Source organism: Macrotis lagotis, chromosome 1, assembly GCF_037893015.1.
Source record: "Macrotis lagotis isolate mMagLag1 chromosome 1, bilby.v1.9.chrom.fasta, whole genome shotgun sequence".
NCBI classification, from domain to species: domain Eukaryota; kingdom Metazoa; phylum Chordata; class Mammalia; order Peramelemorphia; family Peramelidae; genus Macrotis; species Macrotis lagotis.
The window spans coordinates 927,093,202-927,121,071 of NC_133658.1; the positions used below are offsets into that span (position 1 = coordinate 927,093,202).

At 41.6% G+C, this 27,870-nt stretch overlaps 1 protein-coding gene across 1 annotated transcript in view; it reads left to right on the top strand.

The window, feature by feature from the left end:
• LOC141511026 (uncharacterized) overlaps window positions 1–27,566 on the top strand; it is a 74,055-nt gene extending 46,489 nt beyond the window's left edge. The window contains exons 4-5 of the mRNA XM_074220366.1: window positions 19,171–19,266; window positions 21,435–27,566. Of these exons, the coding sequence (XP_074076467.1) occupies window positions 19,171–19,266; window positions 21,435–23,344 (2,006 nt within the window). The 3' untranslated portion in view covers window positions 23,345–27,566. The remainder of the gene's footprint in view (window positions 1–19,170; window positions 19,267–21,434) is intronic.
• Window positions 27,567–27,870: the final 304 nt, after the last annotated feature.

Below are 27,870 nucleotides of genomic sequence, written 5' to 3' on the forward strand. Positions count from 1 at the left end.
GGCAGCTGATAGTAATAAGAGAACTGGACCTGGAGTCAGGAAGCCTCAGTGCCTTGGTGGCCGTGCACCCCCAGGCACATCCGAGAAAACATTAGTTCCCTAGCATAGTACTCACCAGTGGAAGTTTGTCCCGATGCCTCTGGCCTTCCCTTCTTTCCATCACCTGTGCTGAAGGAAGACTTAGGATAAGCTTGCTCCATTGCCAAGATAGTTAAATTGACTCCGGCTCATTTTTCTTGGTCCCATCCGCAATTACTTGATGCTTCTTTCTCCCAGAACTTCAGCTGGCCTGGAATGGGTTGACTGTGAAAATACAGCTCCCTTGCCTCAGTGCATCTAGCTGTCCTTTAGGGATATGTGTGAATTCAAGAGTGTTGGGCTGAATATGTTTAAGCCACCAAGTCACCTGTTTGCTGTCTCTAAGACCCTGCAAATGCTCTAAAACAGTGACCACTTCCTAGTCACAAGGACAAAGATGGGTTTACTGCTAGCCCCTCCTTCCCAGACCTCTACCTGTGTCTCAGCTTGGTTACCAGTCCATGATGTCATCTCCCCGTTACATTGTTTGTTCTGGGTGGCCCAAGCCCATAGAGTGGGAGCTGCTCAGGGACAGGCCTGAAGCAGAGCCAGGGACCCTTTTGTTGGCCCAGGCCCTGCTAGTGAAGGTCACCTTGCTCAGAGAAGGGCCTCATTTTATTGTTTGATTTCACATGTGACACTGGGCAGGATTAGGAGGCAGTGAGCCCCAAAGGTAGGATGGTCTAAAGTCTGGAGCCCCCCTAGAGAGGAAAGGGCATCCTTAGCAGGTGAAGAGCCCCTTCCGTGCCCGTCTGAAGGGAACGCTACATGGGCAGTGTTAAGAAACTTTAGCAGACAAAATTTCCCTCCAGTTAGATATTAGACTAGATATGAACTCTTAAGGATAATACAGGATAGATGTTTGACCTGAAGCTACCAAAATAAAAAGGAAACCATTTGTGGAGTAACAGGAATGTCCCAGCATCCTATCCCATAATTCAAAGAACCTTCTCAGGAAAACTCCACATAAGAAGTCCCTGTGGAAAGACCAACACTTTGACCTTTTGACAATTCATCTATGCTCAAACACCGCCCCAGAGGTAGGGAGGGAAGCCCTTGCTCTTGGGCTGATTCTGAGTTACTAGAGGACATGGCCTTTGCCCAGGGCATGACCTCCTTGTCCAGCTCTTTCTGAGAATGGTGGTCCAAGAGGCCCCACTCCTCTTGGGTGAAGTCCACAACCACATCCTGAAATGTCACCAACTCCTACACCATCAAGAGTCACCTGTTCTAGAGGTGGAGGAGACTCCAGAATTCATCTGGTGCAACCCTCACCAAAGTGGAGGAAACTGAAGCCAGAAGGGACTTGCCCAAAACTCATGAGTCGGATCCAACATGTGATGCCATCATCATCAAAGCCCCAGGGGAATAATGGGGAAAGCATTTTCTATTTGAAGTGAGAATGGTGGATTAATAAAAACAGGGAATGTCTTACTATGAAATGCGTGTTTTGATGGAATCAGGGAGAAGTTTTGTGTGCGCTCTGTTAGGGAGTTGTGTGTGGAGGAGCAAGAGGGGATGGGAAATTCCTCTGCTCCAGGAGGGTCTTAAGTGATGGGGTGAGACACTCCATAAAGAGTTTGTGAGAAGCTGGCAAAGAAGAGGATTCTGAAGAGTGGTCTGGGCTGACCTGGGCAATATGGTGAAGAAGGGTTATCTGTTGTTTTATCTAGGGTTCAAGGTAGCAATGGGGTGATGGATCATGAACAAAACTGCGTCTTTCTTTGCTTTAAGATGGTTTTCACTTATTAATGGCACCTATTCCTTACCTTTCATATTTATATGGAAATGAGGACCTGAGTGTATGGGGGTGGGTCGGGTGCAGGTCTACATTGATTGTGGCTGGAGATCGGGGTAATTTGCAAGAATGAAATTGGCAGCATCTTTATGAGGAATAAATAATGTCCCTAGATCTCTAAAAGATTGGGAATGAGAGTCAAGGAGGCGGGCTGATGGCTACAAGAGCATGTCCACCTCTGCAGAGCCTTGATACTTGGGAGGGGTCATCTATTTTTCATGTAGACCTTGGCCCCAAACCCATTTCCTGCCTTCTTTGACCTTACTCCCTTCCTCATCCTCTCTGACCCACTCAGGACACTGGCCTCCTGGCTGATCCCTGACCAAGACCCTCCATCCCCAGCTCTTGAGTCTTTCCAATGACCATCTCTTCGGCTAGGAAGGTCCCCCCTCCTACCCTGGGCCTTCTAGCTTCCTTCCTGTCTCAGCTAGAACCTCAGCAGGGTTTCCTGGGCCCTGAACCTGCTGGAGCCTTCCCTCTCGGGAGGCTCCCATCTACACTAGAAAGCTGGGAGCTCTTGGAGGGCAGGGACTGGTTTTTCTTTACCTTCCTTTGTAAGCCACTTTCTAGATCTCATTGATTTGGCCTAAGAATTGGCAAACGAGAGGAATTCAGAGAGACCTGGGAAGATATGTGAGCTGAGGTCGGGAACAGACCTAGGTGGACAACTCTGCTCTGATAACAGCACTGCCAAGGATGACCTACATACATCTAACAGGAGGGGGCTTCCTTGACTCTCCTGGATTCCATATGTGCTGATACTGGTCAGGTCTAGGGATGTACTGCACTTATGGGAGGAGGGTCTCCTGGTCCTGGGGGCCAGCCTGTCTGGCTCCTCTTTGATCCACTGCACAGAGATGAGGAGGGACTTTTGTTTTCTATTTCTAGACTGGATGCTGACCTCCAGATTTTAGAAGGTGAGGGCTCAGAAAAGCTACAAGAATCTACCCTTTTGAGAGTCCCCACCACAGGAGAAGGGTAGCAGAAAGATTAGACTTGGAAGTGAACTTGATCTGAACAGGAAGAAGACTTAACACCCTCTCTTTCTCCTTCTCTTTGACCCCATGCCCCTTCCCCATACCCTTACAGACACTCAGGTGGGAGAAGGGTCTGAAGATCTCAGATAGACCAGGCTGACTGCAGACCCAGAGCCCTCCCTCCATCTGACACAGCAGGAAAATTGGGTTTGGCACCTTAGGACCTTTCACTGTGAGAGGGACTTCAATATGAAGCAGCAGAAGAGAGCAGAGCTGAGAGCCAGGCCTGGGGTGGGGGGGAAGGTTTGCTAGATGGGGAGGATGAGGCCCAAGGGAAAGGGCAGCCAGTAGAAGCGAGGTACAGAGAGGAGCTCCTGCAGAGTTGGTTTACAGCAGCCTGAAAGATCTCAATTCCGAGGGAAGAAAGCAGAGCTGTCTCACCAGTTCCTGTTTTCAGCCTGCTATCCCAAAGGCCTCACCCTGCCCAGCCCCCAGGCCAGGCCCTTTCCTCCAATTACACCCCGGACCCCAGGACACAGCAGCTTCTCCCCAAGCTCTGCCTCCTTCACGTGTCATGTCCTGGCCACTGGAATGACCCCTTCTCCTCCACTCCACCCAGGACTTGGATTCCACCTGGGCTACCTCCACCTGCCCCCAGGCTGGGCATCTCCAAGATCTCCTCTTCCCCATCCCTCCCCCACCATTCCCTCTCCTTCCCTTACCCTTCTTGGGGTCTTAGACACCCCCCCTCAGCAGAATCTCTCGGCCTGCTTCCAGCTCTGTTCCATCCACCTTCCTCACAAGAATGTGCCCAACCCTCCAGCCCTCCTAAAGTTCCCAGATGATCCTCCCTCCCTTGGGGAGGTTTCATGTCCTCTCTGCAGCTTGGACCCCAGCCCTGTGCTCCAACCTTCTTTTTCACCACTCTGGATACATTTACCATCCTGTCCAGTCTCCATTCTTGACCTGCCACATCCCACTGTGAATACTAAAGGTCCTTTATCACATTATTCTTCTCAGAGAGATACTCTCTTACTGGAAATCAGCTGAGACCAAGAAGTCAACACATCTGGAGCCCAGGACGTAAACCTTCTCTCCTCTTCCCACCTTCGCAGCCCTTCACCCCTCTAAGAGCAGGGCTTGCTTCCCTCCCCCCCCCCCGAAAAAAATCTGGGTCCCCATGGGAAGTGGAGAGGGCAGGACGCTGAGCATCTTGGTCCTGGGCCACAAGGGTGGTAGGATCCAAGATGAGGCTGTTGTTGGTGGTGGAGGGAGCTCAAAATCCCAGAACAGTATTGTTATTGATCTTTCTTGCAGTTTTTACATGATTAAATACAATCTTACTCTCTTAGACCTTATCTTGTAAAGGGAAGTGGTGGGCAGGAGGGGACATTTTGGTTGAAAAAATTACTGGACTGGGGAGTGGGCCCAGACTGACATACATTATCCAGTTTTCTGGTGTTTTTTTGTTTTCTTTTTTGATTTTTATTAGCTGAATTGGACAGATAAGGAAAAGTTTGGGGATGAAAAATGAAACCAAAATAATGAGTATGCATTTATCAACATATATGGATGTATATAAATAAACATATATATATATATATATATATATATACACAACACACATAGGCATAAATTATATATGTGTGTGTGTGTGTGTGTGTGTGTGTGTAGTTTCTATTCTCTTCAGAGAAATGTTGTTAAAAGATTTTTTTTCCATTTGACCACTTCATCCTTCTCTTAGATCCTTTATTATTTTCTATTATCATCTTTTTTAATTTCAAGTAAGAATGTGAAGGAAATGGAGTCTGTGTAGGCATTGTGATCACAAGGGAAACAGCACTTATTCCTGTTTAAAAAAAAACCTCTTGGAAGCAATGTGGCTGAAACTTGGTGTAGACCAACATCTCATACTGTAAACCAAGATACAGTCAAAATGGGTGGGTGGTTTAGAAATGGTTGCTAATATCATAAGCAGATTAGCATGGAATACTTTACCTGATAGATCTCTGAATAAGGGAAGAATCTATGACCAAACAAGAGAGAGTACATTGCAAGATTTAAAATGCATAATTTTGACCATATTAAAATAAAAAGGTTTTGCACAAACAAAACCAATGCAGCCAAGATTAGAGGGAAAGCAGAAAATGGGGAAACAATTTTTATAACCAGTTTCTGACAAAGGCCTCATTTCTCAAATACATAGAAAAATGAGTCAAATTATAAGAATATATGATATGATATGATATAAGATATGAATCATTCCCCAGTTGATAAGAGGTCAAAAGTTGTGAACAGTTTTCAGAAGAAATCAAATCTTTCTATAGCCATATGGAAAAATGCTCCCAATTGCAATTAAATAGAGAAATGCAAATTAAAATTAATCTTTTCTTGAGAAGATTTAGAGAAATGCCTTCTACTAGGAATTGGGTCCAGGATACAGATGGCCTGCCAGATACAAGTGGCATAGTGGGTAGAGCACTGGCCTTGGAGTTAGAAGATGGGAGTTCAAATTCAACCTCAGACACTTGTCACTAGCTGTGTGACTTTGGGCAAGTCACTTCACCCATCTCCAGTTGTCCTGATTCATCTATGGACTCAGATGATTCTGGAGGAGGAAGTGGGGCTGGGAACCTATCCAATTCATGTCCTTGTCATGACCTCACTTCCCTCATGTCAGGTTCTTCTTTGAGAATGAAGGACAAAACAACAGCTTTACACAATGCAAAAATTATAAAGCTAAAAACCCTGGTTCTTATCTAAGATTCAGGCATAGCCATAAGAAAACATGAATCATCATGAGGATTCTCACAAAGCTTTTTTTTTTTTAACAATGAAAAGAACAGAAATTCTTTGTTTAAATATTGCAGTCTGACATTTCTCTTAGTCATAAAATTTGATGAGAAGATAGATCCACAATCCCTTACTTTCCTTCAGTGTCATAAAAGTGGAATAAATTTATTTAAAAAGTCATAATCTCATAATTACCTAAAGAAATAAACCTGTCAAACCATAGGTAAACTAAGACAGGTTAAAGATGAACCAACATTTAGAAGGCCCCAAAGAAGCTAATTAATGAGGATTTACATGTAGCCAAGGAGTCAGGGACAGTTGAGATTTATGTGGATAATTTTGATACCCCCTACTCAAATTAATCAGCATTTACTCAGTTGGCTGGACATGAGTGATTGTATTAGTGAATTGTTAGATATGTAAATGCTTTCAGGACAAGATTTATGCGCACACACACACACACACACACACATATATGTTAGAACCAATTAGGCTCTTATTAGTGATACTGATATTATGTGTTAATGGTATTCTTATAGATTGTAGGATATAATCTTAGGACTGTTTGTTATAGAAAAGCACATTTCCTTTACCCCTGAAGGGTAAATGCTGATTGTGGCATCCACACCCCTCACTCCTATGAATCGCTGTCACCACTCCATCGTCACCCTTCCTTTTTTTCCTACCATTTCCTTATGTCCTAGAATATCACTGACCAAAACTCTATATTGGATTAACTTTGGTGAGATTGGTGCTTGTTGGACCTGCAGTTCATGACTCTAAAGTCTGCTGAGAAAGTGGTGTGATTATTGACAAGCCCCTCGACCAATCATTTTCCCTACTTCTATTTTTGTTTTTAGTTCTCCCAAATTTATAGAAGTAGCTAGCACTCAAGGATATGGGTTCCTGATCTCAAGAAAGATCTTGAGCTCAAGTTATTGGGTACCCCTGTGGATTCCCCAATAAACTGGAAATGCCTCGAGTGCCTTTGTGTCCTTGTGTTGCCTATTAGTTTAGAATTTTGGGGTCACAGTCCAGAATCTCAGAAGGGTCTCCAAGTATGGACCCTGGCTGCCTTTAGGCTGCCTCTCCCCACTCCTCAGATGAATTTTCCCCCCTGGCTGCCCAGAGATGGCTCTCCTGGGAGGTTGAACTTCCCTGTGATCTTTCACCACCCAGATCTCTGAGCCACCAGAAGTTTCTCTAAACTGCAGGTGGCAAGTTTCCTCCTGCTTCTAAATTTGTGAGTTTTGAAAGGGGTCTCTTATTTGACTTGAAATGGACTAGCCACCTTTGTCTTAAATTTGGAGTTACCATGCTAGATTCTTTTAGTTCAAAAAGTTCTATTGCAGGCAGGTGAATTTGTAATTAGGCAAAATGGAAAAACTCTAGAAACAGTCATCAATATTAAAGTTAAATGCCAGATGGATTCCCCTCCCCCTTTTCTCTCTTTGGAAAAGAGGGGCTAGAAAAACTCTACTAGTTCTTCTGTAATAGCCTTTACTTCCCCTTTTCTGCCAGTCAATTATCTCAGGTGACTGACAGGAAGAACTGGGAAACTAGTCTGACTAGTAAGCCTGCCAACTCTAGTAGTCTGTGGGGATTCCCTCTTTTTCTCTTACAGGTTTGGCTATAGGGGCTTGCAAAAAAATTGATTCTAATCTGAAGCTTTCTCTCCACAAGCCCCCTCCCCCATCTAATAATCTTCCTTAATTCAGAAGTTGTCTCTGAGTCTCTGTATAAAAACGCCATTTAAACTTTAGTTAAAACTGGGGCACCAGGACTAGGACCTAGCCTGCTGGTCACCTCAGTTATCAAGGGATCCTGTGTCCCCTTCAGGAGACTCCCCAGCTCCAGAAGTTGATGCTCAGGATTGAAAAGTTAGGTCCATGAACCAGGAGTTCTACCTGAGCATAAGCCAAATCCTATCCATGGACCACCTGTTCAGGACATCAGGGGTCTCCTTTGCACTTAGGAACCAGGATCTGTGACCAGACTTCTAGAGGTATCTGCCATTGTAAAAGGGTATACTGTTGGCTTGGCCACAAAATGATTGGGACCCCTGGGTTGGGCAGGCCTCCTGGTCTGATTACAGGCTAGTCCATTAGCCTACTGGCAGCAACCAGAGGTTGAAGTACCCCTAGAAAAACTAGAAGGGATTGGAAGAGAGGATGGAGTTTCACTGAGACCTCCTGGAGCCTGCCAAAGCTCCCAAAATAACTCTGACATCTTTTAAATGGGAGAGTCCCAAAAGCCAGGGGACTGCAACAAAGAGGAGAGAAATGAGGGCAATAGGACAGCCCCTTTTAGACAAAGAAAGAGAACTCTATCTTCTACAAAAGAGAGAATCTCTCTCAGGAGAAAAGTGACATTTTAGTCTCCTAGAGAGAAGTTTTTCTGAAGGCTATTTTTTTTTTTAGGTTTTTGCAAGGCAAACAGAGTTAAGTGGCTTGCCCAAGGCCACACAGATAGGTAATTATTAAGTGTCTGAGACCAGATTTGAACCCAGGTACTCCTGACTCCAGGGCCAGTGCTTTATCCCCTATGCCACCTAGCCACCCTGAGAGAAGTTTTTAACAAAATTTAACAAATGGTAATTAATTGATTGATAAAAGGATTTTTTCTGATATAAGTAGTTAATACTAAATAATTAGTAATTTAGAAAATGTAAAGGCATTTTGACTTTTTGGAGTAATTCAAAGAAATAAGCAGTAATGTTTGGGAATACCACCATGAATTCTTTGAATATAAGCCAAGTAAAAAACAATGAACCTATGTGAAAAATGAGGTTGAGTTAGTGCCATGAGTAAACAAAAGCCAAGAATTGATTGGGTAGAAAATGTTATAATTGCAGTTAATTAGAGAATTTAATCAGTCTTTGTAAATACAAGGAGATAAATATTTGTATCCACTTTCCAGAGTTGTTGGGATAGTGTAGAAGTATTAACTTATTACTTGGCCTGTATAAAGAATCAATGCTCTAATGCTCAGACCTTGTAGAAAGTGGACAAAAAATGCTCTCCCCCTTAAAAGTACTTTTTCCAACTTATTAGAGAAACAAATTTAGTGTTACATTTTAGAAATTCAAATTATAACTGAAAATTTAAAATATTTTAAAATACAATCAAAGACAGACCTTTGAAATTCCTTATACCAATTTTTAAGACCTGGAAAAGCCTGACATGTGGAGAACATTATATAAACTATGAAGAAATGACTTTCTGTTAATTGATACATTTGAAATACATTTGATTAGATTAATATCACCTATGAGTGATATTTTAAATCCATGGTATCTGATGGGCAAAATTTTGATGAAATTTAAGAAATTGTTTTTTGACCCAACTATATTCACTGCATATGTAGACTTGTATGAATACAAGTCCCCAAACTCAATAAGACAATAGTATCTGTAATGCTGAAATGAAGAAGTAGAAAAAACAGTACAAGGTCCCTTGGGTCTGGGTGACTGAAGAAGCTAAGTCGCTCCTGCCCTAGGTTTTCTGTCACCACATTTATCTTTGTAAAGGGAGCCATGGCACATGAGGAGAGGAATCACTTAAGCAAGGATTTGGTTGCTCTTGGAATCATCCTGGTGGCAGTCTACATAACAGCCACTTAGCCAACTTGCCCAACTTTTAATCAGCTTGCTTTCAGAGTTGCCTCCACCGGGGACCATCTGTTCCATTACACCCCTTTTGAGCCCTTACAGAGAAATAGTATTAATATGGCTAAGGCAAGTCATGCTGGGCAGGGTCTGTTGACTAAGGTTGAAGCGTTCCCTGGTTCTAAAGCCACAGCTTCGTTTATTATCAAAGCTCTCCCCAAGGAAATTGTGCCCAGGTTTGGCCCACCTGCACTCCCAGAGTCTGAAAGAGGGCCTCATCTCATTGATTCTTTTCTTTCCAAGGGTATTCTAACCCTGGGATAAAATTCCTCACCCCCATACCACCCTCAAGTTCTGGTCAAGTTGAACTTACCTGAAGACTATGGTTGGTAGATTATGCTTTGAAACCCATTTGAAATGGCCAGATGTTCTCCATTTGACTTTTTCCTATCTGTGTAGCAGACCAAGTAGTGTGAATAGATGAACTTTGAGAAGTTTGATGCTATGTGAAATTTTTCCAAGTTATACTTGAGTTATTGTGATAGTCTTTGAAAAATTATAATGTGAAGTGCCTATTGTCTTAAAATGTAGAATTCTTATGATTTAATAAGAGGTCTAAGGACTAAGTCTGTTTTCCTGGTATGCTCACTAAGAAATATTATTGAGCCAATGATCTATGAGGCCAGCAGCCAATGGAAAGACATCTGTAAACTACTTCAAATGGAATTTTGTCTCAGTTTTGGCATGGACTGAGGGAGGGCTCCTGATTTCCTCGGTGTAGAGTTTCCTCTTGAATGGAAAATTTTGTGATATTTTGTAGGTATAATTGGCTACCTATTATGATTATTTCCTGGAATTGACTTTAAGTTAGGGGAACATTTTTTCCTTACTACAGCTATGTCCTTTTTCTTTCTATGGCAGGTGGTCAGTAGATTAAATCTTTTATATCATAGTCTTATACATCTTAATTACCATAAGAGAGGCTGGCTAGGTGGCGCAGTGGATAGAGCACTGGCTCTGCAGTCAGGATACTTGAGTTCAAATCTGGCCTCAGATGCTTAATAATTACCTAGTTGTGTGGCCTTGGGCAAGTCACTTAACCTGTTGTCTTGCTAGAACACCGAAAAAAGCAAAGCACATTACTTTTAACCTTGAAGTTTGCTGATTGCAGCATCATCACCCTTCATCTTCATGATGTTAGCTATCCAATGAAAACCTCTCCTGAGGTGGCAGGTAGAATTCCTTTCCTGGGTCAGACTACTCAAAAGCCTGTGGAGAAAGTGATAGTGACTGACCCAAGAGTCTTCTCTGTTTCTGTTTTTGGTGCTCTCCCAGGTATATAAAAGTCGCTCACACCCAAGGGGAAGGGTCCCTGATCTTGGGGAAGACCTTGGACCCAATTAATTTGAGACTCACAAAACTCCTTAATAAACTGAAAATGCTAATGCAGGTCGGAGGGCAGATTTAAACTCGGGTCTTACTCGCTCCAGGCCAGGTGCTCTACCCACTGGGTCACCTCGATACTCCTCAGTAGATGAAAAGGACAAGGGGGGGGGGGATATTTCCAGACCTTAAACTACACTGCAAAGCATCAGTCATTAGAACCATCTGGAATGCGTTAGAAAACCCCAGATAAATGTAAAAGACTAGACAAGAAAGATTTGGTGTTTGATAAGAAAAAACAGATTTCCTAGGGAAAAATTCCTGATTTTGATCAAATCTTTGGGAAAGTAGGAAAGCACTCAGTTCCAAAGTGAGCTCAGCAGAACATGCAAGTGGATGGGCAACCTTAATATTAAAGATTCTCCTATAAAATGAGAGGAACTGATCCTCACCCTCTCCCAGCTGGGGGAAGGAGGCAACTTGTTAGCCAGATGAGACCCAGGCAGTGGCAACAGATAAAAGGTGCCTCTGTTGACCTGACCCTGGAGAGCTTCTGAATAGAAAACATTAAGGGATCTAGTTAACAAATGGCAAAATTTCTCCCAAAAGGGTTTGTCAGTTCAAGATACAGAAAGAATTGAAATACATAAATATATAGAGGTATGTATAGGCATGTTAACATGCACTGCTACATACATGTGTTTGTGGGTGGTGAGATATCTATCTATCCTCATTATTTTGGCTTCATTTTTCTTCCCCAAAGTTTCCTTTCTTCCCAGTTGAGGATCAAGCTCTTGGGCCCCTACCCCTTTGGAGCCCCTCCCTGATGGCTAGATATGGTCTCGGAGGGTGGGGACTATCTTTACTTTTGTTCATTCTTTAAGGATACTGGCCTTGGGTGGTGAGCTGCCTCCACCTTCAGCCCTCCTCTGGCCTCCTTCCTGCCCCAGGACCCACTGGACTGTTTCCTGCTCCTCGCCCCTTCCTTAGAAGCTGGGTTTTGGGAGGTGGAGAAAGAAACAGGGACCTCCCAGGGGACAGATTGCAGTGGCTCCATCAGGTAGCAGCCCTTAGATATAGGAAGAGGAGAAGTTGATATGGGGAGCTGGCAGTCCCCGGGGGCAGCCCCCCCCCCCCAGCTCTTCCAATGAGAGAATGTGTCTTAGGGAAGAATAACTTCCTGTTGAGGTGAGGAGGGCAAGTCAGGGTAGCTGGTGGACAGAGTGTCAGGCCTGAAATCAGGATAACAACCGTGGGTACCTCAGTTTCCTCCTCTGTAAAATAAACTGGAGAAGGAAATGGCCAACCATTCCAGTGTCTCTGCCAAGAAAAAGCCCAAATGGGGGACACGATCGGCATGGCTAGGCAAGAAGGAGGAGAGGGCCAAGCTACCACATGTTTCCAGGTTGGAGGAGAGTTCGCTTGGGGGGGTGGGCAAGTCCTGGGGTCCCGGCTGGAGGGAGGCCAGGGACAACTACCTGAGGGCAGCAGGGGGAGGGAGGCTGAGGAAGAAGATGGATGGAGCAGGGGCAGAGCTGGAAGCAGGCCAGGCCAGGCCAGGCTGCAGAGAAGGAGGGTCTGAGTCCCAGAGCAGGCCAAGGGAAGGAGGGGGGAGAAGTGGGGGGAGGGATGGCCCAGCTGGAATATGAGCCCCGGGGTGGAGTTTGGAAGCCTGGGGGGGGAGGGCAGAGGGGAAGAAGGGTCATTCCAGTGGCCAGGGCTCTTCACGTGATGGAGGGCAGGGCTTGGGGAGGAGAGGTAGACGGGCTCCTGTGGTCCTGGCCCAGGGTATGATTGGAGGAAAGGGCCCTGCCTGGGGGGCCAAAGGGCTGAGGGGGGTGGGGCTGGCTGGAAGCAGGAATTCTTGGACCTGAGAAGTCTCTGCCTTCTTGTCTGGGAGCTCGCAACTCCCTTCCTTATCTGCAGCTGAGATTCTCTCTCTCTCTCTCTCTCTCTCTCTCTCTCTCTCTCTCTCTCTCTCTCACTGTCTCTTCCTCTCCCTTTCTCTTCCCCCTCTCTCTCTCCCCTTGAAAGTTAGATCACACGGTCTCATCTTGGAGCTAGCACATTCAGGACCCAAGGAGGGCCCCCCTGCTTCTGCTGGCTTCCTTTTCCATCGGGCCTCATCTTCCCCTCTTGGTGAGTGTTGGCCAGGTAGGCTTATGAGTGTGCCTCCTGGAACTGCCTGTGACCCCTCCTTCTTCTCAAAGCTCCCATCACATCCCCACCATCCTGGGGTGCCATCCCCACCTTTACTGAGGGTCAGGTCAGAAGAAGGAGAGCCCTAGTCAGGGGTCACTGAGGCTCTGCCTGCGCCTTCTGCCTCTCGCTTTCTCTTCTGTTCCTCCCAAGTTCATTTCTTTCCCGCCCCTTCCTGCTTGCCTCCTGGCCTGGAAGACAGAGCAGGTAACTCCTCTGAGACCTCACTCTTCATTCCAGCCAGGTCCACAGCCAGTCTCGGAAGAGGAAGCAAAGACAGAGTCTCCCCCCTTCGCCATCCTTGTCTTGTCCCTCCTCAGCTCAGTCTCTGGAGGAGCCAAGCCTGGAGCCAGAGCAAATGGCCCCTGAGACCCAGAGCCCCCTGCTCCAGGTGAGTGCAGTCCATCCCCAGACCTGACCAGTATCTGCAAAGGTGGAACCCAAGAGAGCCAAGGAGACTCCTTCCTGTTAGACATTGGTCGTCCTTGGCAGTGATGTCAGTGGAGCAGAGATTATCCTCCTGGTTCTGCTCTTCTCTTTCTGCCTCAGGTCACACAAAGTCTTCCCAGGTCTCTTGGAATCCCTCTCATCTGCTGTTTCTTAGGTCAAGTCTAATTGTGCCGACCTATTGGAAATACAAAGAAAGGCTTAACAAAATACCAGTCCCTGCCCCCTAGGAGCTCACAGTCTGTTGGGGAGAAGACTTCTCTTTCCTGCCATTTCCGAAAAACTCTACAGTGGAGTGGGGCTAGGGGGTGTGTGGCTCGGGCAGTTTTGGGCATGAGAAGAAGCTAATTTTCAGTAGGTGAGATTTTATCTAAGATGGAAAGGAAGCCAGGAGGCCCAGGGGAGGGGAGGAGGACCCTCCATGCAGGAAAGACAGTCATTGGAAAGACTCAGAGTCAGGGGCTGGAGGGTCTTGGTCAAGGATTGGCCAGGAGGCCAGTGTCCTTGGGTCAGAGAGAAGAGGATCCAGGGGGAAGAAGACTGGAAGGGTTCAGAGCTGGTCCTATGCTATCCACTGTTTCTAGTGTCCTTCTGGGTCTGGGTGAGAATTGTCAGTCCTTACTAGGGACAGTCAGAATAAGGAGGCACAGGTTACAGATGGACACTCCAGAGTGTGAGCCCCCCCCCCCCCATGGGTGGGTGCTGGACACTAGGCTTCTACAGTTGTAGAGATCACATATGCATGGAAGTGGGTATTTATGTCTGATACGTGTGTGTGTGTGTGTGTGTGTGTCTGTCTGTCAGTAGATTCAATCTTTTGGAGCTTACTGAACCAGAAAGACTACAGCAGAGTTTGGGGGAACATTCTGTAGGTCCTTAAGCAAGAAAAACTTGGAAAGGGGACATTTTTGGAGAAAAAGAAGAGAAAAGAGAGAGGCCTTTAGCATACCACTTTGCACCAGCCTGAAGAAGTGGAGATCTCCTTTATCCATTAGTTGCTTGTTTAGCATTTGTTAAGCTGCTCCTCCTTGCCTTATTTCAGAGGATAAAGAGAAGCAGGTGAGTTCCTGGAACTCTTCCTACTCCTGAATTTTATTTTTGTAGTTGGGGTTGGGGGAGGCTGTGAAGGAGATATTTGGTTCCTTTCAAAGGGGCAACCAACCAGTTTTAAGACCTAGGATTACCTTGAGAATATAAATAGAATGGGTTTGTGTTCCTCAGGTTCCACTATGGACCTATGAAATGATTGCCCTTATTTTATTTCACAGTTGAGGAAACTGAGGCAAACAATGGCTAAGGGTCTTGTGCAGAATCACACAGCTAGAAAATGTCTGAGGCCGTATTTGGTCATGCAGCTTCCTGATTCCATCCCAGATTTCTATCCCCCAAGTCACTAGATTTCTCTAACTAGGGATAGATTTTGCCCCTTCTTCCTTTGAGGGAATGAGAATTGTTAAGGATTTTTCAAAATACCTAGAAGGGTCAAAAGGACTTTTAGAAAACTAAGCAAACTTGAATATCTTTGAAAGGAAAAAGTTGAAATTATATACGTTTAAAAATTAATTGTTAACCTCTGTCTCAGTTTCCTTTTCTGTAAGATTTTTTTTTTGAGATGGATCACTATTCGTTAAGAGCTTACTTTGTGCCAATCACTGTACTAACCTCTGGCCATGGGAGAAAAAGCAAAAGACAGTCCCCTCCTCAAGGAGCTTACAGTCCGATGGGGTTGACAACATGTAAACCAATATATAGAAAGTAATGAATACACGGGATAAATAAGAAATCATTAAGGATGACAGAAGAATTAAGAGGGAAGGCTTCCTTTAGGAGGTGGGGTTTGAGTTGTGACTTGAAGTCATCCAGGAGACGTCTGTCCTTGGATCAGAGACCCAATGGTGGAAAGTAAGGTAAGAAGATTGAAAAAAACAGGTGATGTGTAGGGCATGATGGGTGTTGAATTCAGGAGGTTTTGTGTTTGATGAGGTGATAGAGAGCTGCTGGAGTTTACAGAGTAGGAGTAACTGTAGTTTGGACACTAAACACTGTTGGCTAAATGGATGCATTGGAGAGGGGAGGATCTTGAAGCAGGCAGACCCATCTGTTGGCTGATGTCATAGCCCAAGGGTAAAGTGATAAGGGCCTGCTCCTAGGTGGTTTCAGTATCAACAGAGAAGGGGATGTGGTAGAGAGAGAGATTGCGAAGGTGACATGGGCAGTATTAGCAATAGATTGGATAAAGAAAGGGGAATGAGAAAAAGGAGTCAAGGATGACACCTCAGTTATGAGCTTGAGGGATTGGGGGATTGGTGTTGCCCTCTACAGTAAATGGGGAAGGTGGGTGGGGGGAGGTTTTAGGGGGAAACATAATGAGTTCCATTTAAGATATATTGGGTTTAAGAGATCTATTAGAGATCCATTTTAGATATCTTTGAGGAGAGGGGTTGCTTAATTTTCATGGCCTCAATTTTCAAAGCCAAATAAGAGGCAAGATGAATGTTTGGGTCATCAATGGTCAGGAGGCATTTCAGCACCCATTTTGTGTCAACCATTTTCCTAAACACTGGAAATTCAAATTAAAAAAAGGTCCATCCCTGCCTTCTTGGAAGTTAAACTGTAAATGAGGAAGACTAACAGAACAGGAAGTTTGAAAAGGGGCTAGGATGGGGATGAGGTTAGGGGACAAAGAAAACACCAGGCCCTGGGTCATAGTGGAGGATTGGATCAGAGGTTCTTAGAGCAGTGCTCTCATCAGTCAAGCTTACAGATGAGGTCAAGTGTCACGACTGAAGAGATGTTATGAAGGATGAAGAGGTTATCCTAGCAATAAACTTCTTGAGGAATTATGGAGAAGTAAATGGGGGAAGTTCCAAGATTGTGGAACCAGGCAAGAAATGAGATGTGTGATCTAAACTCTTTGCTTAAATGGACATTTGGAGTTCGTAGCGTCATCCCATGGAAGTTAGAAACTCAATGGATCAATTATTACTCAATGAAAAGAAGGTCTTACCATGCTTGTCCTCGCTAAGAATAAACATTATGCAATAAAGAATCATAACTCATGAGACTTTAAAGACAAGGAATAGTTTGTAACTAATGAGAAATTCAAAAGTGTGTGTGGGGGACCCAAATTCTTTGATCATTCAAACATCCTTGATAGTAATAAAGGAAGTTACCATATAAATCTGGCACCCTAGTAAGTGCTTAAATGTTCACTGGAACAGCTTAGTGTCACAGTGGATAGAACACCTGCTCTAGTAGCAGGAGGACCTGAGTTTAAGTCTGGTTGCCCTGACTAGCTATGAGACTCTGGGCAAGGCACTTAATTTGGTTTGATTTAGTTCCTTGTGTATAAAGTGAACTGGAGAAGGAAACAGCATACCAGGCCAGTATCTTTGCCAAGAAAGACTCAAGTGTGCTAATGAAGAGTCAGATACCACTGAAACAGCTGAACAACAAATATCATAAACAGATATTTAAAAGAAAAAAGCCAAATGATGAAAAAGTGAAAGGAGAACTCAAGCTACATGATAGAGAATATTAAAAATAGAACTGAATAGTAAAATTTTTGGAGAATGGCAAGGGATGAAAAAGGATTGACAACTAGGTTCTAAGTTTGAGAGATTCTAAAATAGTAGAATCTCTGAAAAAGTGAACCTTATTATTCTATTAGAAATAGAAGAAGAGCATTAGAGATCAAGTACATTGGCCAAACACATAGTCTACATGTTTCAGGTTGGAAAAATGGATGACTCTAACCAAGTATCAAAGGATTTGCAGATGTGACCATCAGGCTGCCCATTATTCTCTCTTGACTCTTGATCAGTGTTCTCAAGATTCAGGGATCTATTTAGATAATTTATTCCTCATAAACATATTCTGGCTCTTTCATACTTCCTTGTTTCTATGTAACTAAATATGAAAATTAAGGAATAGGTGCCATTAATAAGGGAAAGCAATCATTATGCAAAGATAGAAAATGCTTTGTCAATGATACATTGTACCTGGTGTCCCTCGAGCCCTCAGTAAAACAAACTCTTCTTCACTTGACTAGAAATAGTCCCATACCACCTGGATGAGCCCAAGTTGTGAGTATTATCTCTTAAAAATCTTCTTCATACTTTCATCTAGATAAGACTACTTCAGTCTTTTAGGCTAGATAATTTTCTTTCTTCAGTGATCACAGATAACATTTTCTCCACAGAATACACAGTGCCAGCTTCTCACAAACTCTTCATTGAACTTTCTTATCACATCACTTATGATGAGGAGGAGTTTCACATCACCTTCTCTCTTTCTCCTTCACAGATTCTTTTACCTCACTGATAAAGCACAAGTCTTCTCCTCAAATCCATATGGAGAACATTTCATATTAAGACAATTCTACAGCTTTTATTAATCCAGTATGATTCTTCATTCAGATATAAAATGCTTATCTTGGTATTCATTGGGTTCTTAGTGACTGTAGTCTCAAGAATGGTCTCTGACACTCAAAGGTATGTGAGTTTGGGGCAAATCTTTTCTGTGCTTCAGTTTCCTCCTTGAAGATGATGAGAGTTGGACCAGGTGCATTCTGGAGTCTCTTTCAGCTCTAAATCTTGTGACATTTGATGGTTTAGGAGTTGGTGACATTTAAGGATGTGGCTGTGGACTTCACCCAGGAGGAGTGGTGCCTCTTGGACCATTCTCAGAAAGAGCTGTACAAGGAGGTCATGCTGGAGAATGTCCAGAACCTGCTGTTCCTGGGTAAGGACCATGTCCTCTGGTAATTCTGAATCTACCATCAAAGAATGTCTTTATTTCCCATCTAGTGTGCAGGATGTGAGCATTTATTATTTACTCCAAAGTCAAAAGTGCTCATCTCTCCCCAGCGTCCTCCTGTTGCCTGGCTTTTCTATGAAAGTCTTTAAATTATGTGATGCTTAGTTCAAATTTTCCTTTGTTGCTCCTGAAATTCTTTTCCCTATTTTATATAATTTCAGGTCAAAACTCAAGCCAGTGAGAAAAAGAAGTCAGTTATGAATTTGAGGGATTGGGGGGGGGTGCTGCCCTCTACAGTAAATGGAGATTTTTCAAATTCTTGGTCTTGTCATCAGTCTCAGAAGTTATCTAGTTTAACTTCTAGCTGGACATGAATTTTACCTGCAAAATCTCTGAAAAGCACTCAGGTAGCTTTTCCTTGAAGATGGACAGGGAAGGGAACCCTGAGTTTGCCAAGGCAACACCATTCCTCTTTGGAATGGGTCTTGTATTTAGAAAGGTCTTCTTGTTAACGAGTACAAATTGGTAGCTCCCTGCTCCTGCTCCGGCCTGGTATAGCAAATTTATCCTTTTCTTCCCTTATTCTTCCCTTAAATTCCAGACCAGATGATGGGAAAGGATGGAGAAGAATAAGCATATGCATACTCTGTGTTGGTTATTGTGCTAAGAATTTATAAATATTTTCACATTTAATCCTTGGAATTTCTAGTTTGGTAGCATTATTATCCCCATTTTAAAACTGAGGGACACACAGGTAAAGTAATTTGTCCAGAAACACATAGCTACTAAGGGTCTGAGGCTGAATCTCTAATCAAGTCTTCCCAACTCCAGGCCCGGGGCTTTTAGGACTGCACTACTAGCTGCCTCTAATTTCTAAGTAATGACAGTTATGGAGTGTGCCCATCCTTCTATGAAAGAAGGAAACAAAACCAGAATTTTTTCATTCCCAATTGGTTGCAAGACCCAATGATCCACTTCCCAAGAGTCCAATAATTAATTCCATGGAAACCATTTTTGAAGAATCCTGAGCACCCATCCTGTGGTCCTAGTTTGCATGTCCCTTTACCTGAAAGAGGATCAAATTATAAATTTTTCTCTATCCTCATCCTTTTCTTATTCCCCTTGCCTAGGACTTCCAGTTTCCAGAGAAGATATGACCTCCCATTTTCAGGAGGGGGAAACACCATGGATTCTGGAGCCAAAAGGCCCAGAGGACTTTTGTCCAGGTGAGTAAGATGAAAACAAGTATGTGAAGTCTTTTATCATGATGCATTTATGTGTTCTAGTGAAAAGCATGTTAACCTTGGGGACAGGAAGACCTAACTTGGAACTCCTTTTTAGATGCTTTTTAGCAAAGGGACTTAGCATAGCACCCACTCATTCAAATCCAATTCATGTGCTTGTCAGGGTGTCACCTCCCTGATCTCCTGGTCTTCTTCCAGGATGAAGGACAAACATCACTGTCTCTAGATATTTAGCCATGAATGGAAGAAAAAGTAAAAGCCATTATCTGGTGAAGATGAATGGGCCAAGTGTAGCTTTTTTGATGGTCAGAGAAAAATGGTTTTATTTATGTCAGTAGGTAAGGAGTCAGTAAACAAGGAGTGATCAAAAATTAGAGAAAAAATGGAGATGGCACATAAATATAATAAACTGGAATAGATTGGAATCATTTGGGTGTGTAAAGGTGTTTACTATGGCAACCAGAAGGGCCACCTCTTCATAGGAGACCAAGGTAATGGAGGACAAGAAGGCCTCTGATTTAGGTAAGATGAGGAGACAAGGGGGCTCTTGGTCAGTGTCCAATTTTTTTCAGCAAAATAAAAAGCCAAGTGTTCAACTGAGAGGGTGCAGGGAAAGCAATCAAATGAGAGAGTTTGGGAGGAATGAAAAGATCTGTTTTTATAGAATGTGTGTGATGGTCCAAGATGGTTTACACTGTCTAGTGATCATGTTTTTCAAAGAGCCTGCTACCCGCACTGCATTTGTAACATCTTGATGTGGTCACTATAGCACTGAAGAGTCGAAATCTCCAGAGAACCTTGGAAGGAGACAGGCAATCTGGTAATGGGTACAGAAAGTACCAGTGACCATTCATTGGGAATTGATTTGCACTTGTATGTCAGACCTTTCTGGCAGTTTGAAAACAATATGATGACAGGTTGAGAAGTGGAAAGACTTTGTTGCACAGTCAGAAGCAGAAAGTTTGATGTCATCATTGTGTGAAAACTGAAATCATACATTATAGGCCTGATCATGACATGTTAGAATCTGAAGATTAATTTTTAAAAATATATACGAATAAATGACTATCCTAAAGAAGTGATAGACCAAAAGGAAATGTTATACCTTAGGAAAAATAGAAAAAAAAAATGGTTAGTAGTTAAGTTGTAGCCCTAGATATGAAAGCAGAAAAAAATAAGTTTAAAATGGTTTCCCAATTTAATTATTATGCTTAATGATTTCATAGATAATGATATAACTGACCTCAGACGCTTAATACTTACTTAGTTGTGTGACCTGGGGCAAGTCCAGTAATGCCATTGCCTTGCCAAAAAAAGAGATAATGAAATAAGGTGAACATTTAGTAAATGTGAAGCAAATGCAATATCTCTTCTGATTTTACTAGATTATAAGAAAAGTTGGATATAACAATATTATTATATGACGAAATAGATCCATTTCTCAGCTTAGCATATAAAACTTATGAAGAATGACTGATCAGTGTAGAAGAGCAGAAAGCTTATCTGAGATTGACAAAATAAAAAGTTTTTTAAAAAGGCATTTGAGGACAATTTTGAAAGTTCAGTGGAGAAAATAAGTCCTGCATCACATGCTTAAGGATTGGATCAGGTCATTCGACCATTCTCAGCTCATTTCCTGGAATGTGATGTTGGGATGCACAGGTCATAATGATACCAGGGAAACTGGTAATGACTGCAAGGAAAGTAAGGGACTTCCTCTTTGTTCCTTTGTTTGAATGATTTGGGGCCTGTCACTCAGTTATCCTGAGCTTATGGTCTGAGTTGTGAAGTATAATGAGAATCCTCTCCTGCTTATATTGTAGGTTATTGTGAAAATCCAGTGTTATTTTATGTGAACCCCCTTGTAAATTAAATCATACTGCAGATGAGAGCTAATGGCATTTTCAAATGATTTCTGCATATGCAAGTTTGAAAACTCTTCTTTTTTAGCTGACAAAAGAGGAAAAATCAGTTTCTTTTCTATTATCTGAAGAGAGAAAACATAATTATATTTGTGTCTGTCTGTACCTGTGTGTATATATATATATATGTATGTATATATATATATATGTCTATATCTATCTATCTATCTATCTATCTATCTATATATATATGTCTACATATGTATCTTTCTTTGTTTTTTTCTTCAGATTCAGTGACCAGCTTTGAAGTGAATGAGATTGCTGCAAACCTGAGCATCTCTGTGGAAGAATCTTGCCAACAGAGATTCATGAATGTTGATGCCTGTGACTTCAATTTTATAGAAATCTGTGACTCTGATCTCAAAGTAGATAAAAATCCAAAGAATTCCTATGAAGTTGATGAAGTCAGAAAGAGCTTGACAGAATTTTCAGTCTTAAATCATTGTAGGGCAATGACCCCATGGAATGACTGTTTCCAGTATGATAAATTTCCTGAACAGGTAGAACTTATTCAGTCTCATGAGAATCTTCCTGAAATGCAAATATATCAAGGTAGTACATGGAAAAAGGCCTTTAACTTGAGTTCAGACCTCACTAGACATCAGAAAAGTTATACGGGCAAAAAACTTCATATAGGTAATGATGGAAGAAAGACCTTCAGTCAGAATTCTAAGATCAGTAGCCATCAGAAAATTCACATTCGAAAGAATGTGATGAAAGAATGTAATGAAGATGCAGCAACCTACTCCTCTCTTCCTTACCATCCTAAATTTCATACTGGAATGAAAACATATGCTTGTAATCAGTGTGGGAAGACCTTTTATTGGAAGCCAGATCTTGTTAGACATCAGAAGATTCATACTGAGGAGAAACCTTATAAATGCAATGAATGTGGTAAGGGCTTCTGCTATAGATCACTCCTTATCGGCCATCAGAGAGTTCATACTGGAGAGAAACCTTATAAATGTAATCAGTGTGGGAAGGCCTTCTGCTACAGATCACTCCTTGTTGGTCATCTGAGAATTCACAGTGGAGAGAGACCCTATAAATGTATTCATTGTGGAAAAGCTTTCCAAAGCAGCTCCCGTCTTTCTTCCCATCAGAGAATCCACACAGGAGAGAAACCATATGAATGTAATCAATGTGGAAAGGCTTTCACACAGAGCTCTCATCTTGGTGCACATCAGAGAATCCACACTGGAGAGAAACCTTATGAATGTACTCAGTGTAGAAAGTCTTTTAGATTCTGTTCTGGTCTTGCTTCCCATCAGAGAATCCATACTGGAGAGAAACCTTTTGAATGTAATCAGTGTGGCAAGGCTTTCCAAAGCAGCTCCCGTCTTGCATCCCATCAGAGAATTCACACAGGAGAGAAACCTTATGAATGTAATCAATGTGGAAAGGCTTTCACTCAGAGTTCACATCTTGGTACACATCAGAGAATCCACAGTGGAGAGAAACCTTATGAATGCAATCAGTGTGGAAAAGCTTTCAGATTTCGCTCTGGACTTGCTACTCATCAGAGAATGCACACTGGAGAGAAACCTTATAAATGCAATCAATGTGGAAAGGCTTTCCAATGCAGCTCTAGTCTTGCTAAACATCTGAGAGTTCACACTGGAGAGAGACCTTATAAATGTAATCAATGTGGAAAGGCTTTCAGATGCAGCTCCAGTCTTGCTGCACATCAGAGAATCCATACTGTAGCAAAACCTTATGAATGTAATCAATGTGGAAAGGCTTTCAGAAAGAGTTCCAAACTTGTTATCCATCAGAGGACCCACACTGGAGAGAAACCTTATGAATGTAATCAATGTGGAAAATCTTTTAAGTACAGCTCCCATCTTGCTGCACATCAGAGAATTCACACAGGAGAGAAACCTTTTGAATGTAATCAGTGTGGAAAGGCTTTCCAAAGCAGTTCCAGTCTTACTATACATCAGAGAATCCACACAGGAGAGAAACCTTATGAATGTAATCAGTGTGGAAAGGCTTTCCAATGTAACTCCAATCTTGCTGCCCATCTGAGAATCCATACTGGAGAGAAACCTTATAAATGCAATCAGTGTGAAAAAGCTTTCAGATACCGCTCTGGTCTTTCTGTCCATCAGAGAATCCACATTAGAGAGAAACCTTAATGTAATCATTATGAAAAGACTTTTAAGCTGAGCTCCAGTCTTGCTTAGCATCAGAGAATTTAAACTGAAGAGAAATTTTAGAAATATCATCAATGTTGCAAAGCCTTCAGGCAATAGTCATTCTAAATTTCCCATCAGCAAATTCATAATATAAATCTTATCACTCTAATAAATGAGGATAGGCATTGAAATGAAATACAAAGCTTGTTCAAACTTAAGAAAAAATCATTCAGAGAAGCTCTGTATGGAGACTGGAGATCAGAGGATTCCTAATGGAGAGAGACTTAAGAATGTTGTCAGAGGAGGCAGGCTTTTCTCTGGAAAATCAGTAGAGCACAGAATATTTTTATTGCAATGAAAATATATAAAAGCAATGATTGTGGAAAGGGCTTTCTTCGCTTAGAGTTCATACTTGATAGGACTTTGGAAAAATCATGCTAAAGATGATCTAATTACCAAGTGAAGATTTCTTACTGCAGCACAGACTTCATCAAATCTCCCCAAACAAGAGGCCTCATTAAACATACCAAATTTCATACTATGAATAGAGTCCTATAAATGTAATGCATTTTTTTCTGAAATCCTGATGTTTATCTCTACATCTCAGTAGTCCCTGGCATTCCTGTACTGTAACTTTTTCAGCCATTTCCCAATTGGTATTTACAATATTTCCTGCTTTTTGATGGCTCAAAACATCCTCTTACAAATATTTTGGTGACTGTTGGACGTTTGTTTCCATCATGCTTTCTTTAAGCAGCTAGACAGCACAGTGGATAGATTATAGTGCCTGGAACCACTTGTCCTGATTTCAGATTCATTCTCTGAGAATTCCTGTGTGAACCTGGGCAAGGCACTCAATCTCTTCCTTCCCGAATTTCCCCATCTGTAGAATGGCAATACTAAAAGCATATTCTTCCCATGGTTGATGGGAGGATTGAATGAGACACTATTTGTAAAACTCTTTGTGAGACAAATTGCTATGGGAATGTGATTATTAGTACTTGTATCATAAGTCTCCCAGTAGAGTCAGTAGGCTAAAATATGGACAGTTTGGTCACTTTTCCTTTAATGCAAATTGATATTCAGATTAGAAAAGATGAAGACATTAATTGTAATGCATAGGTCACTAGTTTTAGAAGCAGCTCTCTCTAGGACTCTGAGCAAAGGAACAACTTTTCTGTGCTTGAATCATTTCTAAAATGAGGAGGTTGGATTCAATGGTTTGGATTTTCCCTTTTAGCTCTAAATGTGTATTTTCGTCAATAGTACATTCATAAGTCTCTTTCCCTCAGCCTCTTCCTATATTCTAGGAAGGAGGCCAGATCTGAAAGTATGCAAAAAAGCAGTAGTGATTTAAACTATTTTTTTACTTTAAAAAGAAAAAAAATCTTGAGAAATTGATCAGATTTGTACTATACAAAAGATGAGTAGTGTAACCTTATGTCCACTCAAAGACTTCTGCTCTGGGGCTTGTACTTAGTAATCACTCCAAAGTACTAGACTGACTCAAAAGTAGTCTGGCAGAAAATAGATACGGAGAAGGAATGAGGACAGCTTTGAAAATATGATGAATTTTTGAATTACTCTTAGCAAATCAAGATAACCATATTAGTAACTGATTCATGTGCAGTCCTCTTTTTATTGGATGGTGTATATAAAATGTTCATTTTATTTCATGTTTGTGAATTTCAAAAATTAAAAAGATCAAATATTGATGGTTTCCTTTTTGTCATTTTCATCAATTTTGAAGGCATGCCAAGAAATGGCAAAATTATTTTTACTATTTTCTCTTAACAGTGCTTTAGAGTATGTTTTCATGTGTCATTTATTGTCATTCATGTATCAGGACTTTGGAAAATTTCCTTTCCTTTTAGCCTCAGAGCAATAGTTCTGGATCCACCATTGTCACTTCTCTTCATAGCTTAGATATAAATGACTTGGTCATTTTTGTGTAATGTTTGATACATTCGGCATGCTCCAATTTCTCACCTATTTTGAGCTTCACTATTTTAATTCAGACTTTAAAATTTTTCTAATTAGAATTATCTGTTCCTTAAATTGATATCTCCTAGCCACAGTTGTGAAAACTACCTGTGTTTCTGTTTTAATTTTTTGGATAAGCAAAAATTTTCTCTGCCTTCCATCTACCTTGGATTGAGAAAGGAAAATAAAACCCTATTACAAGGACAATATTCCTGCATAGCCCAAAAAATATTTTGCTCTGCACTCTTGAGTTTGTCATCTCTTAACTGGTGGTGGGTAGCATGTTTCATCACTTATTCTCAGAAGTTGTGGTTTACTATTGTAAACTAGGAGTTTTTTCTTTTTTTTTTTTAACAATATTTTTGCTTACATAAATTCTACTCATTCTGCTCATTGTACTTTATCAGTTAACACAAGTCTTCCCAAGTTTCAGGGAAGCTATTCCTTCTAATCTCGGTTTCATTGATTTTGCTTGTGCAAAGTCTTTAATTTAATAGAAGGAAAATTATCCATTTTACATTTTATAATGCTCTTTCTCTTGTTTGGTCATAAATTCTTCCCTATTTCTTAGATCTGACAGGTAAACTAGTTGCTCTCCTAATTTGCTCCTAGTATCTCCCTTTAATGTCTCAATCATGTATCCATTTTGACCATATCTTGGTATAGGATGTGATTATATTGGTCCATACCTAGCCACTCTCATACTATTTTCCAGTTTTCCCAACAGTTTTTTGTTAAAATAGTGGGTTCTTATCTGAGAATCTGAATCTGGAGTCTTTGGGTTTCTCAAACAATAGATTACTATGCTCATTTACTACTGTGTCTTATGTACCTAATTCCACTGACCTACTGATCTATCATTCAGTTAACCAGTGCCAAATAATTTTGATGATTGCCACTTTGTGATATAGTTTAGACCTAGTATGGTTAGGCTACCTTCCTTTGCATTTTTTTCCCATTAATTTACTTGGTATTCTTGAATTTTCTTTTCAGATGAATTTTGTTATCACTTTTCTGAGTTCTATAAAATAATTTTGGTAGTTTGATTGGTCTGACACTGAATAAGTAAATTAATTTAGATAGAATTGTCATTATATTAGCGCAACTTATTCATGAGCAGTTTAAATTTTTTCAGTTGTTTAGACCTGACTTTATTTGTGTGAAAAATGTTTTGTAATTGTGTTCATATAACCCTGGGTTTGTCTTGTCAGGTAGATTCCCAAGTATTTGATGTTATCTACAGTTAGTTTGAATGAAATTTCTTTTTCTATCTCTTGCTGCTGGATATCATGCTCATTTTATAGATGAGGAAACTGAGGCATGCAGAGGTTATAAGTATATTCTGCAATAGTCTATCTCTGCTGGCCCTTTGCTCTTTCTCCAACATTTCCAGACATAGAAATTCTTAAGTGATACAATGTGCAATAATCTCCCACAATTGTCCAATTCCAGTCAGTTAATAGTAAGTAACAGAGACAGTTAACAGTAAGCAACTTGTCCTCATGTAATCCCTATTACCCTTAATTTCCTAAACTGTCATTTCAAAAACTCAATCTCTACTAAGCCATTAACTGAATCTTAAGCTAACAGCCATCTTATGGAACTGCCCTCTTCTGATCTCCAGATCCTTCAGACTGTCTAAATGAAAGCTTTAGTTGATGACAGGGGTCTTGGCTCCTTCCATTGACATCTTCAGTAGTTTTCATGGCCTTTCTGCCGGGCAGATTTCTCTCTCCATTAAGATATATTGTAAATCTCCCTATTTGACAGACAAATTATTTCTATCCGCTTGTGGTCTTTTTGTCTCTTCTTGCCTCCCTCAGAGAGCTTGTTGTTGAAAAATATTTGAATTATCATTTAGTGTCCATTGGTTTATGATGTGTCTTGAATATGTCAGCTTTCTTGCTGAAGAGGTCACAAAGTAGATGCCCTGGAATCTGCCTACCTGGACAGTTGCTTGGACAGGAGTGGGTCCTTGGTGTTCACAGGAGATTAATTGTCTGATTGAATACAGTGCTGACTAAATAGATCATCCTGATTTCCTTCTAACAGGACAACAATTAGACCCTAGCTCCTCACAAAAAAAAATGTTTTGGCTTCTTCAAATCCTTCCCCAAGTGATTCAGAATCTCCTGGAGTGTGTCCTCTTGGTAAAAAGAAGACTGATTTTCTAACAAAAATTTAAAGGCTAAACCTCAGCACTCTAACCAAAGAGATTCAGGTGATCAGAATTTCCTCGGTGCCCTTTTTTGTGGGGGTGGGGTGGGGGAGGGATGGAGAATTAAGTTATATTATTTCCAAAACTTCAAGGAAGAGTTTATTGAGTGGTGGTCAATAGGAGGCAGTCATGGAAGTGGCAAGGAATGTTTCCATCTTCCCCACCTTGTCCAGTGAATAAGCCAAGCAGAATTACTGAAGGTGCAACAATTACTGGAAATAATGTCCAAAGGACTGTCATTGGCTGGGAGTCAAGGTTTTTTGTTGACTGCTAGAAGATGAATGGGAAGAAAATGTGTTTAGCATGAAGGAAAGTTGGATAGACA